At 40.5% G+C, this 14,707-nt stretch overlaps 2 protein-coding genes across 4 annotated transcripts; one reads left to right on the top strand and one right to left on the bottom strand.

Annotated features, from left to right (window-relative positions):
- Positions 1-27: 27 nt before the first annotated feature.
- Positions 28-6,678, bottom strand: LOC137134236 (saxitoxin and tetrodotoxin-binding protein 1-like). 3 transcript variants are annotated; one of them, XM_067518849.1, is made up of 7 exons: positions 6,548-6,678; positions 5,671-5,799; positions 4,119-4,267; positions 2,607-2,677; positions 1,656-1,766; positions 388-489; positions 28-126 (listed from the first exon to the last, which is right to left on the bottom strand). In XM_067518849.1, exons 2-7 carry the CDS (start codon positions 5,788-5,790, stop codon positions 74-76), a joined length of 606 nt encoding a protein of 201 aa, XP_067374950.1. In that variant the 5' UTR covers positions 5,791-5,799; positions 6,548-6,678; the 3' UTR covers positions 28-73. The 3 variants fall into 3 exon arrangements, with proteins under 3 accessions (XP_067374950.1, XP_067374949.1, XP_067374951.1); XM_067518848.1 differs by lacking the exon at positions 6,548-6,678 and having other exon boundaries at positions 5,671-5,862; XM_067518850.1 differs by lacking the exons at positions 1,656-1,766; positions 6,548-6,678 and having other exon boundaries at positions 5,671-5,862.
- A 2,920-nt stretch (positions 6,679-9,598) lies between these two features.
- On the top strand, positions 9,599-13,107 carry LOC137134237 (fibroblast growth factor 4-like). The gene is made up of 3 exons (XM_067518851.1): positions 9,599-9,893; positions 10,936-11,039; positions 12,684-13,107. The coding sequence occupies exons 1-3, from the start codon at positions 9,599-9,601 to the stop codon at positions 12,858-12,860; spliced, it is 576 nt and encodes a 191-aa protein (XP_067374952.1). The 3' UTR covers positions 12,861-13,107.
- The last annotated feature ends 1,600 nt before the right edge of the window (positions 13,108-14,707 follow it).

Raw genomic sequence — 14,707 nt, forward strand, 5'->3', positions numbered from 1 at the left:
TTCTGTGTATTAATAACCACACATGGATTCACGTCTTGCAGTGCATTTTAATGACATGTCCCAGAGACATCCCTTATTGTTGTGCTTCTTTGGTTTCCTTGTCATTACTCTTCTCAGGACACAACTCTGCAAAAGAAAAAGAAGAGGTCATCGGTTAACAAGTTAACAAGTTAAAAGCACTACTTTTCTGTAAAATACTAGTTTTCTGTAAGTAAAAAAACTTTGAGTGTGTCAAACGGTCTTAACTGCCTCTCTTTAGGCTGCAAGGAGACAGATTTTAGGAAGGTCACTGTAACTGTGATCTCTATAACCTAACTAGTCACTTATTCCAACAGTGCTCACTGGTGACATAAAATGCTATTCCTCTGTGTTCAGAGATAGACAAACCTGCTTGGTTATAGGTGAAGTCTGGGGGATGCAGGAAGCCCAGACACCTGGCCTGACGCTTGTCCATCTCCTGGCCTGTCTGAGGCAGCATTGCTGCCTTTCCTTCAAAATAGACACAGTGAGGGAAAAGGGACATCCTCTGTCTCAGTCTGTTTAAGCAGTTATTTCAAGCATATTTTTACTAGAATCCCCCCTCTGCCAGAGGGGATGGGGGAAAAACAAGCATTAATGTGTAGAAGTGACGTTAAAACCCTCATCGGTTCTATGATAATACCAGTTTCACAGTTGAATGTTTGTTTCATCATATATAACCCTCCTCTTATGTTAACTTTCTGGTACTTGATTCTTTCTTCTTGGTAATCTTGTAAAGCTTCCTTATCCATGAAAAGATTGGTTGTAAGATTTTTGGTGTGGCCCCCTTTCAACAGCATACCTCTTATTTTCAATCAATTTTTAAAAAAATAAATAAAACTAGAACACACAGGGTTGGCTGTCAGTGTGTTTATGTTTTCAGTGTTGGCACTAATTATTTGTTTTACAATCTGATATTATAACTGGGTTGAACTGACCCTTACAACACAAAGGTCATAAATTTTAACACAGCATTTTATAATTTATTTAAATAGATTTTTGTTTAAGTCAAAAAGCCTTGATGCATTAAACAAATTTATATGGTTCTTTTATGCATTTAAAACTGAAAATGGGTCGGTGCCGAGCCTAACACAAGAGGGAGGTTAAGTCAAAAAGCCTTGATGCAATAAACTAATTTATGTGTGCTTTAAAAAATAAAAACAGGCTTCTGAAAGGCAGAAACTCAGACTCAATGCTACTGATGGTTATTTTAACACTGCACTAAGATTTTTTTTGTTTTGGGACAATTGAACCACTTTGTACTGATTTTATGGCCTAAATGACAAGTTGAGTCTTCGCTTCTTATTCAGCTCCTATTACTGGTCTGTTAAATATGAAATAAATACAGTTCTTTCTCAAGTTCTTTGAAACTTTTAACTATTTAACGATTTTTGAGTTTTATAACATTTTATACATACTGTGGTGTATTTGGGTAAAAAGTTTTGCTCCACATCATATATTCATATATAATGGAAATACCTTAACAATGTGTGTTTAAATATAAGAATTGTTTATTAAAATGTATGTTTAAAAAAAAAAAGAGTATTATCTTTGTTTGAGGTTTAGTTTTTTACAACCCCACTGAAAAAAAAAACAAACGCTCAAAAATAAAAAACGTGAGATGTGTTGCTTCTTACTATAGAAAAGTAGATAAATGTCCTTATTTCCATCACTTCGGTCAAAGGTGTAGTGCATCAACAGACAGCCATCACAGGTCTCCAGGAAGTGAGATTCATATGTGGAATTAACTGAGAAAATCAAACGCAGACAAGACAGCAGGGACAAAGTCAGGTATACTTCATGGAGGCAGTGTATTCTAATACTAATTACTGCTTTTTAGGCTCAAATCACATCGCTGAAGTTTGTGCATCATATTGTAAAATTCCTGACCTCCCAGACCACTGACATAGTACCATCAAGGCCTGGTCAAATCAGGATTTACGCCAGCAGAATTTCAAAAAAAACATCACTGGGACATATGTGATGTTTCAAACGTTTTATGAGCAAAAATCATTGTTTCATTTTCTGATGTGTTTGCCAAACTCAGACACACTGCTACTTGGTGCATCAGCAGTTACCTCATTGGCTGCTGTACAGTGGTGATCCTCGACTTTATTGGGGCCAGAGGCAAACAAGCCCCCTGAGGCCCCTTAGTAGCGTGAAGGGGCCTCACTTACAGGGTCAGTGCACTAGATAGTGTGTTTATGGGAGGTTTAAGGGGGTTAATTAGAATTGTCAGAGCAAAATGTGCGAGTATGAGCGGCCATCAGGTTCCCTGTTCCATCATTTTTTGGGGGGCACCTAAACATCTTCTGGTGGATCGCGTCTGCTAGCTCCTAGAACGTGCTGCTTTGTGAACATGCATTGAGTCCATTTTTTGTGCCACTTTACCGCTGTGACCAGGTCTTTGCTGGACTTCACAGCGATCTTCAGCTTTTGCTTTTCACTTAAGTGAATCTCATACTGTACGAACATCCTGACTGCTACCTGCCGTATCTTCGGCACAAAGTAACACAACGATCTTTGGTCTTTAAAAATGTGATGATTAAATATGCCAACTTCATGTTGTTGGGATTTGATTGACTTACTGGTAGGTGAGTGTTGGATTTTATTTCCAACTACAGTAAAGTTGACTGAATAGCGGGTGCACGTCTCATCCCTAGAAATTAAACATAAAATAAACACAGTTTGTCAGAAACTTTAACCACAGAAATATAATTATAACTCTGACACATCCTCTATGTTAAAGCAGCACTTTTATAGAAAGACTGCAAGATTCAAAATCTACTTTTAAGACAAGAACTGCTGTATACTTATATATCATACTGTCATAATGTGCTATTTTGCAATTGCATATTTTCTATTTAAGTGATTAACACAGGAAACCTATAAGCAAATCATGTTACTTCATCATAAGAGAATCAAAAAGCTACAACAAATCATTATTTTCATTACCAATGCCTGTCAATCATTTTCTTTGATAACTGATTCTGTTTTAAACTGTCAGAAAATATTAAAGCAATATATAACATAACTACATTGCCTGTTTAGGTGAGAATTGTTTTTAATTGTATTTTCAATCAATCACATAATCATTTAAGCGTTCAGTAATTTTGGCTGGATGTCCTGGGAAATAACGAAACAAACAATACTTTACTACCAGACTGACACCCATTACTCTTGGAAGGATTCCATATCTATTTCTCAGGCCTCAGACTCCACCGTTAGAGGCAACATGTACAGATGGAGAAGGCTTGGAACAATACTGAAGCTTCCCAGGAGTGGTCGACCTTCCTAAAGCTCATCAGGGAAGTCACAAATGATCAGAGGAAAACATCCAAGAAACTGAAAGTCCTCTCTTACCTGATTAAAGGTCAATTGTTATGACTCTATCCAAAACCACAGGGTTTAAATTGCACCCCCTGTTCCCACAGGTACACCCAACAAGTCTAAATTCTAAAACAACACATTTAGATGATCATCAAACCCTGAAGGAGAATCTTCTATAAATTGATGAATCAAAAGGTGACAGGGGTCCCGTTAGATCTGGTGGTGGTAGTGTGATGGGGTGGGGATGCTTTGCTGCATCATGGATTAAGTGTTCTGGCAGAGGTTGAATATTTTTTTAAAGCACTTTAAATTGGGGGTGATTAGCCAACAACAGGCTTTTGCCCCACGGCAAAGCTTTAGAAGCTTAATCTTTGTTTGAGATTTAGTTTTTTTAAAACCCCACAAAAAAAAACCAAAAAAAAAAACACAAAAGAACATGAGATGTGTTGCTTCTTACTATAGAAAAGTAGATAAATTCCCTTATTTCCATCACTTCTGTCAAAGGTGTAGTACATCAACAGACAGCCATGAGACGGAAGTAGTTACTGTTGGATTGAAGCGAATGATGAAAAATCATTGCCTCCTTGGCCATAAAGTAAACATTGTACAAAGTTGCACAATTCTATATATTGCAATGAACTTTGTATGAAACTATGGCTCAGATTTACCCACGGATCATAAGTGGAGCACATTATTCAGTGTTTTTGTCCTAAAGTGGAGTCCGGCATGAGTTTCTACATGTTACAGATTGTTGTTTGACCAGTACCTACCTCATGATTGCATGTTTGAAAATGACTGTGTGGTTGTTTTCTGTACGGACAAACTCAATCTGGGAGCTGTTGATCGTTTTCAGGATCTGGCTGGAGATGTCATGACTGCTCAAAGCGTAGGCCTCGTGCAGGATCCACTTCCCAAAGATCTAAAAAGATAAACGACGGAATTTACTTATAACAAAACCCACCTGACATCATGATGGTATTTTTGTTTTGTATTCTTAACATAACCATCACTGGTTTAAAAAGTACTGGAAGCAGTTGTATTCTGCACTTCATCACTGGTGGAGAAGTTAAACAGGTGTAACAGGTTCATGAACCAATGCTTCAGAATGGTTTTTCCCATTGGCCCTCAAACCATCTCGTCTATGATCATCTCCACATCCTTCAAGTTGTATCCCCAGTAAAAATCAAACAGCACCGTTGGACATGAAACATTTGAGAAGTGATCTTGGTCAGAAATCTACCAGTTATTCTGGCAAACATCCTAGTTTGTGGGAGGGGTTTTTCATCAAGTGTCAGAAATTATCAACTGAGCAGTTAGAAGCTGATGTGAATGGCATTTCTCCTCAGTCTTTACACCAGGAAGCAATCAGAGCCAACAAGGGGCCCAAGCTGGATTCTGTACAATGTCCGTTCAACTTAGAAAATCTGTTTTCTCTGCTGTCTTGAAAAAATAGGTTATTAAATGCTAGAGTCTAAACCTCCACCATGCTCTACACAGCCCTTTAGGTAGTGATAGTTTCCAAATGAAGTTACATAAAAATGCCAGAAAACCTAGTAATCAAGAAGAAATTGAGCCTCGCTCAAAAACATCTGGGAGAAAATATCTTTGCACTTCTCCACATTTGGAGACGTTATGGTGCATTTTTCAATTAAAAAGCATTTGATACATTTTGCACAGTGTATCCTTAAGATGTTACGACTTTCCACTGTGTTATAACTTTTTACATGTATTTTATAGAGACCCTGATGAAGGTCATCAAAGTGGTTCAGTGTACTGCAGCTGTTGCTGGAGTTTCCATTCCACCCACCATCACAAGCTGCTCAAACGTTTCTGTGCCCTCAGGTTCGATCTGAGTCTACATCAGGACTCGTTTCTTATGTGGGCGACTGTGGCGCAGGAAGATAAAGCGGTTGTCCACCAATCTCACAGTTGTTGGTTCAATCCCCGGCTCCTCCGGTCACATGTCGAAGTGTCCTTGAGCAAGACACTGAACCCCAACTTAGTTGCTCCCGGTGAGTGTTGACCAGCTGCATAGCAGCTCCCCCATCGGTGTACGAGTGTGTGTGTGATTGTGAGTGTGAATGGGTGAATAAGAAGCAGTGTAAAGCGCTTTGAGTGCCAATAGGTAGAAAAGCGCTATATAAGTGCAGAACATTTTACCATTTATGTAAATAGAAAAACCTATCACATGATACTCTTAGTTCCTATCAGTTGCTATAGACGACATTATGTGTACCTGAACAATTAAAAAGTCATCAGCACATATCTATATTAGTGTGAAATAAAATATAAATATGGAGATGTCATAGACAGGTAGCGTACCACGTGCAGACCCTCAGCAGAGAGGGTTCTGTTGAGGTGAACACAGTCATCAGGCGTCGGCGATGCTGCAGTCAGGCTCAGCAGCAGAGTCACAGCAGACACCAAAGACAGGAAGCACATAGTGGAAGCCTGAAGAAGAAGCAGCACCCTGAGCTGACTGTCCTGTTATCACTGTCTGTTGTGTGATTAGATCCCCCTGCACTTTATAACTGTGTGTGTGTGTGTGTGTGTGTGTGTGTGTGTGTGTGCGTGTGTTAGATCATCAATAGTATCAGCACGTTCAGTTCATCAACCTCAAGTTTATCTTTCTATCCAGCAAACATAAAACACAGAAAGCAAAAGACTGTGCGGATCAGTAATTATTTAGCAAATTAATTTCATTCTTCCTCATTTTCTTCAGCTGCTGTTTTGTGAAAATCCACAAAAATGAACATAAGAGTTTTTTACCTGGCAGTAAATATGAACTCAATATTTACTTCTTAAACATATTCACTTACTAGTTATCAAAAGTGTATTTGGTGAATTTTGACTTCAAAATCATTATATCATTGTAATTTTAGATTTTATCGCTGCTGTGAGTATTTAGTGGCCTGTTGACATGAACTCTCTAATCAAAGGCTCAGCTGGTTTGTTTGCCCTGTAAAAGTCGATGGGAACTGATTGGACAGGACCTGAGGTACAGGGCCAGTATGGTTTTTTTATTTTTATTAAAAGTTTTTTTATTTTTATTAAAAGTTACGTCTAAAAACAATCTCTTCACTTATATACAGAGCACAGAGTACTTTCTTTAATAATTTGAAGACAGCTTATTCACATTTGTCCTTGTTGTACTATACTACATGCTACATTAATACAAAGAGAGACGTGAGGAACTCACATGTCTCCAATGCAGAGAAATCCACACGTGCACAGGAAGAGCATGGAAGCTCAGAAAGGTCACAGCTGGCCGGAGGATTGGAATCAGAACATTTCTAGCTGTGAGGCAGCAGCACTAACATCTCCACCATCGTGCAGAAAAAAAATGCAACATCGTGATGAAAATCAGCCTCAGCAGGTCTGAGCGGCAAATAAATCAATAAATCTTGTTTTTTTTTGTCAGTTTCAGTTTTTTTTTTTATGTTTCTGTACCATGAATGATTTACTAAAAAGGCCCAGTAGTCCAAGAGGCCAGAGCCTACACAAAATGGCCATGAAGAGATGCAAAGAACCCACAAAGGATGCAAAATGATTTGTTAGAGTTTATTTTAAGAATGTAAAACCATGTTACCAAGTTACCAGCAGCAGCTCTGGTGCATCATGCATGCGAGGAATTCAGGGAGGTCAAATGCAAAAGTGGAAACATTGCGATTGGACATGGTTTCAAGATCGCACTCAAATTACAGGCATTGGCTGAATATGAAAAGATTGTTGCAATCACAACATTGCAAGACCATGAAGGGACTGATTGTTTTGTATATGTCTGCAATTGTAAGTCTTTCTATGTTTTTGTCATTATCTAAAAAACGGACAGAAAAGCAGCTGTCTTGACTAAATTGGTCCAAACTGTGGCAAACAAACTTTATGTGGCCTTGCTGAGATACTAATACTGATAATGAGCCATAGGTTCCTCCTGCCGTGAGTATATGGAAGAAGAACGATGCTTTCCAGCCTCACGTCTGTGAACCCAGAGGATCAGGATCTACTGACCCTGTCACACATAGCTTGGGCGAAGCTCTGTTGACGAGGTTTGACGTCAGAACAAGCGTTGGTGGACGGTTACCCACGTCACAGCTACTACAGGGTCTTCCTCCTGGTGGGGTGACTACATGATCTATCGTTGCCTCCCTGTCTCCCATCATCTTTGTGGGCCCTGCATTGAGCCCCACATGAGCAGTGTACTGACGCACCACATGTCACATGATATCAACCTTCCGCGGTTGCTGTGCGATGTGCTGTACTGTGTGAGCAGATAGGCCAACGTTTGCCTGAATGAATCACACTTGTCTGCAATGTGTCACTGTTATTTGGATTCTGCCCTGCAGCTGCAATAATAGTAGAAGCCATTTCCTGGGAAGGTAGTATTATCCTCACTCACCTGCCATTTTGTTAGGTACATCTTGCCAGTAGTGGGTTGGATCCACTTTTGGCCTCAGAACATCCATTAATATTCGCTGGATGGCATTTTTCACCACCTGGGGCCCACGGGCTGTTTGCCAGGTTGCCAGCATGACCTTCTAACACCAGCTTCATGAAGCTGCGTTCGCAGTGGAGGTCCACGTCCATGTCACCAGCCTCCCCAGGGATGCATGAGCAGCACCTCCAGAGGTGAGAGTTGAAAACCTTGAGGACATGGGCCTAAGCCCAGTGTCCCCAGTCCACTCTCATCACATATTTGTGTTTACCAGGTCTATCCGTTATTCTCCCCTGGCATTTAGTCCAACTCACCAACAAAAAAAAAGACATTTAGTTTGTCATTTCTACATGTAATTAGTAAACTACATTTCTACAAAACAATTGTATTCGGTAAAATCACTACTTAAACCATGTCAGTAATTATTACTATACTATTATTATAAAGTTGAGATGAGTTTCATATCAATTCTTAACCAGTCTTAGTATTTATTACTGAGGAGATCACTCACAGCTTAGACCTAAACTAACTGTAATTCTTAAGGGTTTTTTAAACTAGAAGGTCGAGGGTCTGTGACCTTTCTGTGTGGAGTTTGTTTGTCTTTGCGTACATCCTCTCCTAGGATCCTGAGATGGGCTTCAGCTCCCCCCACCACCCAAATGGCATAAGCGGTGACGGAATAAATGAAGTATTGTGGCTAATTGAGCTTTAAAGAGAAGAAATTAGACACTTTGGAGTTTGAAGAAGACATTTTTAGCATATGATAAATTGTCATTTTCACGGTAATAATGAGAATAGTAACCATGATTAAACCACAGGCCAGACACTGTTGGTGGGAGCGACCTTAGGCTTTTTGTAAAATACATGGCAATACATACAACATCTACAGCTCAAAGAAGATTGGACTCTTCAAACTGAGGACAGCAAAGATCAATGGCTTTTTCTCTTGTCTGTTAAGGGGTTGCTCTTCCTGCTGCAAGCCTCCCATTTTATCTGGGCTTTGGGATCATTGGCCCTTGATGGCTGGGCAGGGCCACACCTGGTGGGGTGGGATCTGATCCTGCAGCCTTCCACCAACCTGATGCTCTGCCCATTGAGACACTAACCCCCAAACTGAGAGAAGTGGAAGCGAAGAAAAACTGCTGTTTTTGATTCCACAGGAGATTTCATGGCAATAGGTTTCCAGTTTGGAGTGTTATTTCACTTTGAATATCAAAGCAATATCTAAAGATACTAAAGATTTGTTGAGTAAATTCAAATTTAGTTTACTCCAAAACAGTACGTTATATTGTGGATGAACAACCTACATGTGTTTTTCAAGTTTGCTTGGTAACATTGAGACAATCAGTTTTGTGACTTTTCTAACATGTTTAGATTAACAGGGGGTCTTTTCATCTCTTTCTCTGTTACTTATCTTTTTACAAATCTACTCTAAATAAAAGTTACTCTATGATTCATTGTATGTGCATGTTCCTCTTTGTTTTGCCTGTGTGTTCAATAATACATTTTTCAGTTTGTGACTTTCTTCAGCAGCTGTGACTCACAGACACAAGACAGCAGGTGGTGTGTGATGTAATATGGGCTACATATAAGCGCACGTCAGGACCTACCTGACGTGGAAACACAATTGAGAAAAAGGAGATGCTGACAAACTGGACCATTATGGGTCCATTGACTAGAGATGTTTAACTATGTATCCTGAAACTTCTCTTTGGGCATTTCTCTCAGACTGATGCTGCAAAGACTTTATGACCATTTTTTTTTTTTACTTTAAATGATCATTTAATTGGACATAAAAGTGCACATTAGAGGCAGAGGATGTCATCATCAAGCTCCAAGCTCCTTTCGCTCCTGTATGGGATCCTGCTGTGCAGCTGCTTTGCTCCTCTCCCAGCCACCAGCAGTACAAGACAAACCCTACAGGGTGCTGGGTCACTGGTTCAGACCAGCAGCAGCAGCTCCTGGGATACGAGCGAGGCGGCGGTTACAGAAGGCGAATACCTGCTGGAAATCAAAAGACTGAGACGGCTTTACTGTAATGTTGGAATCGGGTTCCACATTCAGGTTTTGCCCAACGGAAGGATCACAGGTGTGCACAGTGAAAACAGATACAGTAAGTACCTTCCCAATAATTAATCGTTTCACCCTGAACATTGTAATAAGTACTTCAGATTCTCAGAAATGAACCTGAAGCAGATTGATGTCATTGACTATGTTCAGATCAGCCATTGTTCATCTGCTGTAAATATGACTGTGCCATCACGTTTAAAGCAAAACCTTGTTGACTATGTAGCACTGTCATAGTGAAAAACAGGATGTGTGAACTCGATAAAAAGAGCAAAAGTCAAATAATTCTAAACCAAAGGGGGGTTTCTCAGAGTCACACTATGGCTTTCTAACACATTCTGTGGAATATGGATCAGTTCTATTCAAAGCATCAAAAGTGACCATCAGAGGATCAACACATCTATCTGTGATTATTTCACAAAAACTTTCACTAACTGTATCTTCTATCCATCATCAAAGGTAAGTGATTCCAGATTTTTGATGTGTTCTCAGACTTTCTCAGACAGATCAGGTCTTAGTTTCGTACAAGCTTTGGTTTGCAGCACTTTGCAGTAGAAAGAATTTACAGTGAAAGCTGATTTGTCATTTGTGTTCTGGGCTGATAACAGCTACACTAACGACAAAGCAGTTTACACCAGGGGCCACCTACTGTAGAATTTGGTGACATGAAGCAGATGGTGAGCTGCCACCCCACATGTTGCACAGTACACCCTCCACCCCACGACAGTTCGGAGGTGTCTTTGTGATTTTTGCTAAATGATGCATTTCCTCTGATTACACAGCACACAAAGAATCATGGACTTGAGAATTTGGATCAAAAGCTACTGTAAGAATCTACTGTGCCTCCCCCACCTAACCAACTCATTTGTATTTTAAATATTTTAAATATATTAAATATGAAATCCCCTCTAAGCGATCAAGAGATACTGCATTGACACAAATGTGACCTTTGGGTGACTTCCTGTTTAACTGCATAGTGGAAACTGTGTAACTTGCCAACAAATGAATACGTTAAGAGGCCCAAAGCACTTTAACATTATTCAGCTGCCTTTTCATCTGCTGCTGATCCAATCCATGTTTTGTTGCAGCCCTTCTAGAAATTTCTCCCGTGGAAAGAGGGGTGGTGACTCTGTTTGGAGTGAGAAGTGGTCTTTTCATTGCCATGAGCATCAAAGGGAAACTCTACGGCTCGGTAAGAACTGATCAGGGTTTGACCATTTGTGTGAACTAAACTAAAACTGTTTCAACTGGATGAACTAAGCGGCGACACTATTTTGATGGTGGCACATAAGGTAACTGGGGAACTATGTTGAAGGGAGCAATTTAAACATCTGTGGGTCTTTTGTAGTGGGTCACAGCCTCTTTTTCAATTTTTCTTTTTAGCTTATGTTGCATTGTTACTGTGTCACATGATGTATTCAGTTACGGCATAAAATGCAATAAAGTTGTGACTGAAAGTCTAAAACGAAAAAAGTCTTAAGTCTGGTAATAAAGTGGAATTGCAGCAATTATTGCTCTTCTTTCCTCTGGTTGTTAACACTTAGATGTAGAAACAAGTCGGCCAGTGCTGTATGTCCAAAGTCTCGTTCACTTCTCATGCAATCAGATTCTTATCTGAAGTGTTAGGTAATGATTCCATCAAACTTTACCATCTCTGGCCCAGTGGGTCAATCTCCCACACTCATCTTTGACGCTGTGCAGCCCCTGACCAGAGTGAACAGATCTGTGGAAAAGTAACTTAGTCCACCAGAACATGTTCTTTAACCTATCAGGAACTCATGGTGGATTGTAGTTCCACGTTCTATTTCCTAATCTCGGCCCTGCCACAGGACATTTCCCCTAGCGTCCCCTAGTGGATCACTTCTTGACTGAGAGGAAGCAGCATGTGAAGCAGAGACGACATGTCTTGGAGCTCCTCACCATTAGCACTGGCCCTACACATGTCTGCACCATCAATACATCAGTCCATCAATCTCCTCATGAATTCTACTTTTTCAAGCTTATAATTTCACAGTTTTTAGGTTGAAACTGTCAGAAGGGGGATAATTCTACAATGTGTTTATTATTGAGATGATGGTGGGCAGTGGAGTTGTACTGGAGTGATTTTAAGAAGAGGTGGTTCTAATGTTTTGGCCTCCCTATTTAAAATGATTGAGGCATTAAAGTATCATTTTAAGTTTGCTTCACATCATTTGGAGAAGACTGAAGTCAAAAGTGAAGACAAAAGTGTGGTGCGGTCAGACGAGAGAACAATGGAACATTCTGGCAATAATACTTTGTGCCATGTTCGAAGGAGGAATTCTTCCGCATTTAATTCATTGCAGATCATCGTCTTTTGGCCCTAAGCCCCAGCTGTTTGATTTGGTGGCCGCTGTCCAAACACTGGAGCGTTCAGCTCTAAATAAAACTAACTGAGCCATTAGCTAAATACCCGTTAGTCACCCAGTTACTCGTCTAAGAGCAGCCCTTTATGTACACAGGTAGGGGGCTTTGTCCGGGTGGGAGGGTGGGGGTAGGGTTGACCTTTGGCTGGAGCTGCAGACCTCTGAGGGAGCCTGCCAAGCCTGATATTAATCCACAGTACATTTGGGTGGTGAGGGTGACACACGGAGCATTTCTATATAGCAAACTGCAATGAGAGGAGCCACACTGTGCTCATCATCACACTGACTAACAGTCACATTAGCTCAACTATTGTGCTGGATTGCTTCAGTTTTTACATCACCAGCTGAGTCGTGAACCAAGGTGAAAGTCGAAACCCTATTTGCAGACAAGCTGGGACGCTGTGTAAACTGTGTGCTCTGTTGACCCCCCGCTCTCCCCTCTCTCTCCCCAGGGCCACTACAATGACGAATGCAAGTTCAAGGAGAATTTTCTGGCCAACAACTACAATGCCTATGAATCAGCTGCTTATCCTGGCATGTACATTGGCCTCAGCAAGACCGGCAAGGCCAAGAGAGGCAACCGGGTCACACCCACCATGACCATGACCCACTTCCTTCCCAGGATATGAATTTAAGATGGAAACTGTTGTACAGAATAAAGTTGCGGTCAGATTTTACAGTGGGACTGCTCAAGTTATCCAATACTAGATCATAGTGGAGAAATTCAGCTGCGATTTCCTTAAATACAAAGTACAAGTACTGGGGATATTAGTAAGGACTCTACAGGAATGTGTTAATTCATAAAACTAAAATTATACTGCGTACTAATATTTAGTTGCAGCACATAAAAGGGCAACATCAGTGTTTTTCCGCACAGCTCCAAAATCTGCCCTAAAGGTTAATAAAAAAGTACTGTAAAAAATCAGATCCTTCCTCTTTTGCTGATTTCTTCTCTTTTCATGTTTTTTCTCAATTTGAAACTGTTTCAGATCTTTAAACTCAATCTAACACAAAACAAAAGAAACTTGAACAAACACAAAATACAAGTTTAAAAAAAAAAGGTGACGTAACGGGGAAAAACTATTCACACCCTTAGTTATAACATCTAGAAAACTGTCGACTGTTCTTGGCTCAGTGTTTCGACCCCCAAGTTCTCTTGTCCACATGTCAAAGCGTCCTTTGGCAAGACAGTTACACCCGGCAGCTCCCAACATATGCGTGTGAGTGTGTGTGTATGAATGAATGTGAAGCAGCTGTAAAGTGCTCTGGTACCAGAATATTAGAAATGCACTGCACACACATAAAAGGAAAGAGGTGGCCAAAACATTATAACCACCTCTTTTTATAATTCACTCCAGTAAGACACCACCATCCATTTTGTGGCTGTAGCTCAGTTGGTCGTCCACGGACCACAAGGTCCGTGGTTCGATCCCCGGTCCCGGCTATATATCGAAGTGTCTCTGGGCAGGACACTGAACCCCCATTCCCCTCCCCAGCTGTGCAGTGCCGGTCCAAGCCCGGTAGAAATTGGGGAGGGTTGCGTCAGGAAGGACATCTGGTGTAAAAACTGTGCCTCATCAACATGCGGACAATGATCCGCTGTGGCGACTCTGAACTCACTGGATAAGACAAAAGGACAATAAAGAACTATACAGAAAGACTTATCATCTTTCTGACATTAGAAACCCTGTAAAAATAGAATTCCTGGCAGAGCCACTGCATTGGATTGCATTAAATTGTACAGGTGGTCATAATGTTATGGCTGATCAGTGCACAGCATGTGCAACACTTTCAATCAAGGTGAGGTTATGCATCAAGATCCAAAGCAGAAGGAGAAAGAAAAAAAGAGTAGAAATTAGTAGAGGGTGCAACTCTTTTGCACAGCACTGCATCATTGACTCATTCTGTCTTTTCAGTATTTTATTGTGTAACTATTAATCCATACTCTGGTTTCCTCCCACCGTCCAAACACATGCAGGTTGGTTAACTGGTGACTCTAAAATGTCTGTAGGTGTGAATGTGATTGTGAATGGTGGTGTGTACATGTCTCTCCGTGTTGGCCTTGAGACAGATTGTAGACAGATTGTAGACAGACTGTAGACTTGTCCAACATGAACCCCCCCTCTTTTGTGCCGAGGAAGAGGCCGAGAAAAATTAATAACTGATCTAGACTTTCCATTTATTTTTGAATAATTTCATTAAAAAAAAAAGTTCATTTTTTTCAATTAAAATTCTAAATGTTTAATGAACTTAAGAGACTAGTTTCATTAGACAAATTTGACTGTTTCTTTTTTAAATATACTAGACAATGTTCCTAGTTTCTCTGGATGTAAATATCCAGAAGAATAAAGAATCTTTGAGACCTGCAGTGTTCGCCAAACATTAGAACTCAACCAGCTACAAGACTTGAACTGCTAAATGTTAAACACTCGGCTGTCTGGTGGCCTCCAGATGGAGGATGAGCCCCTGCCTGGGC

Source organism: Channa argus, chromosome 10 (assembly GCF_033026475.1).
Source record: "Channa argus isolate prfri chromosome 10, Channa argus male v1.0, whole genome shotgun sequence".
NCBI lineage: Eukaryota > Metazoa > Chordata > Actinopteri > Anabantiformes > Channidae > Channa > Channa argus.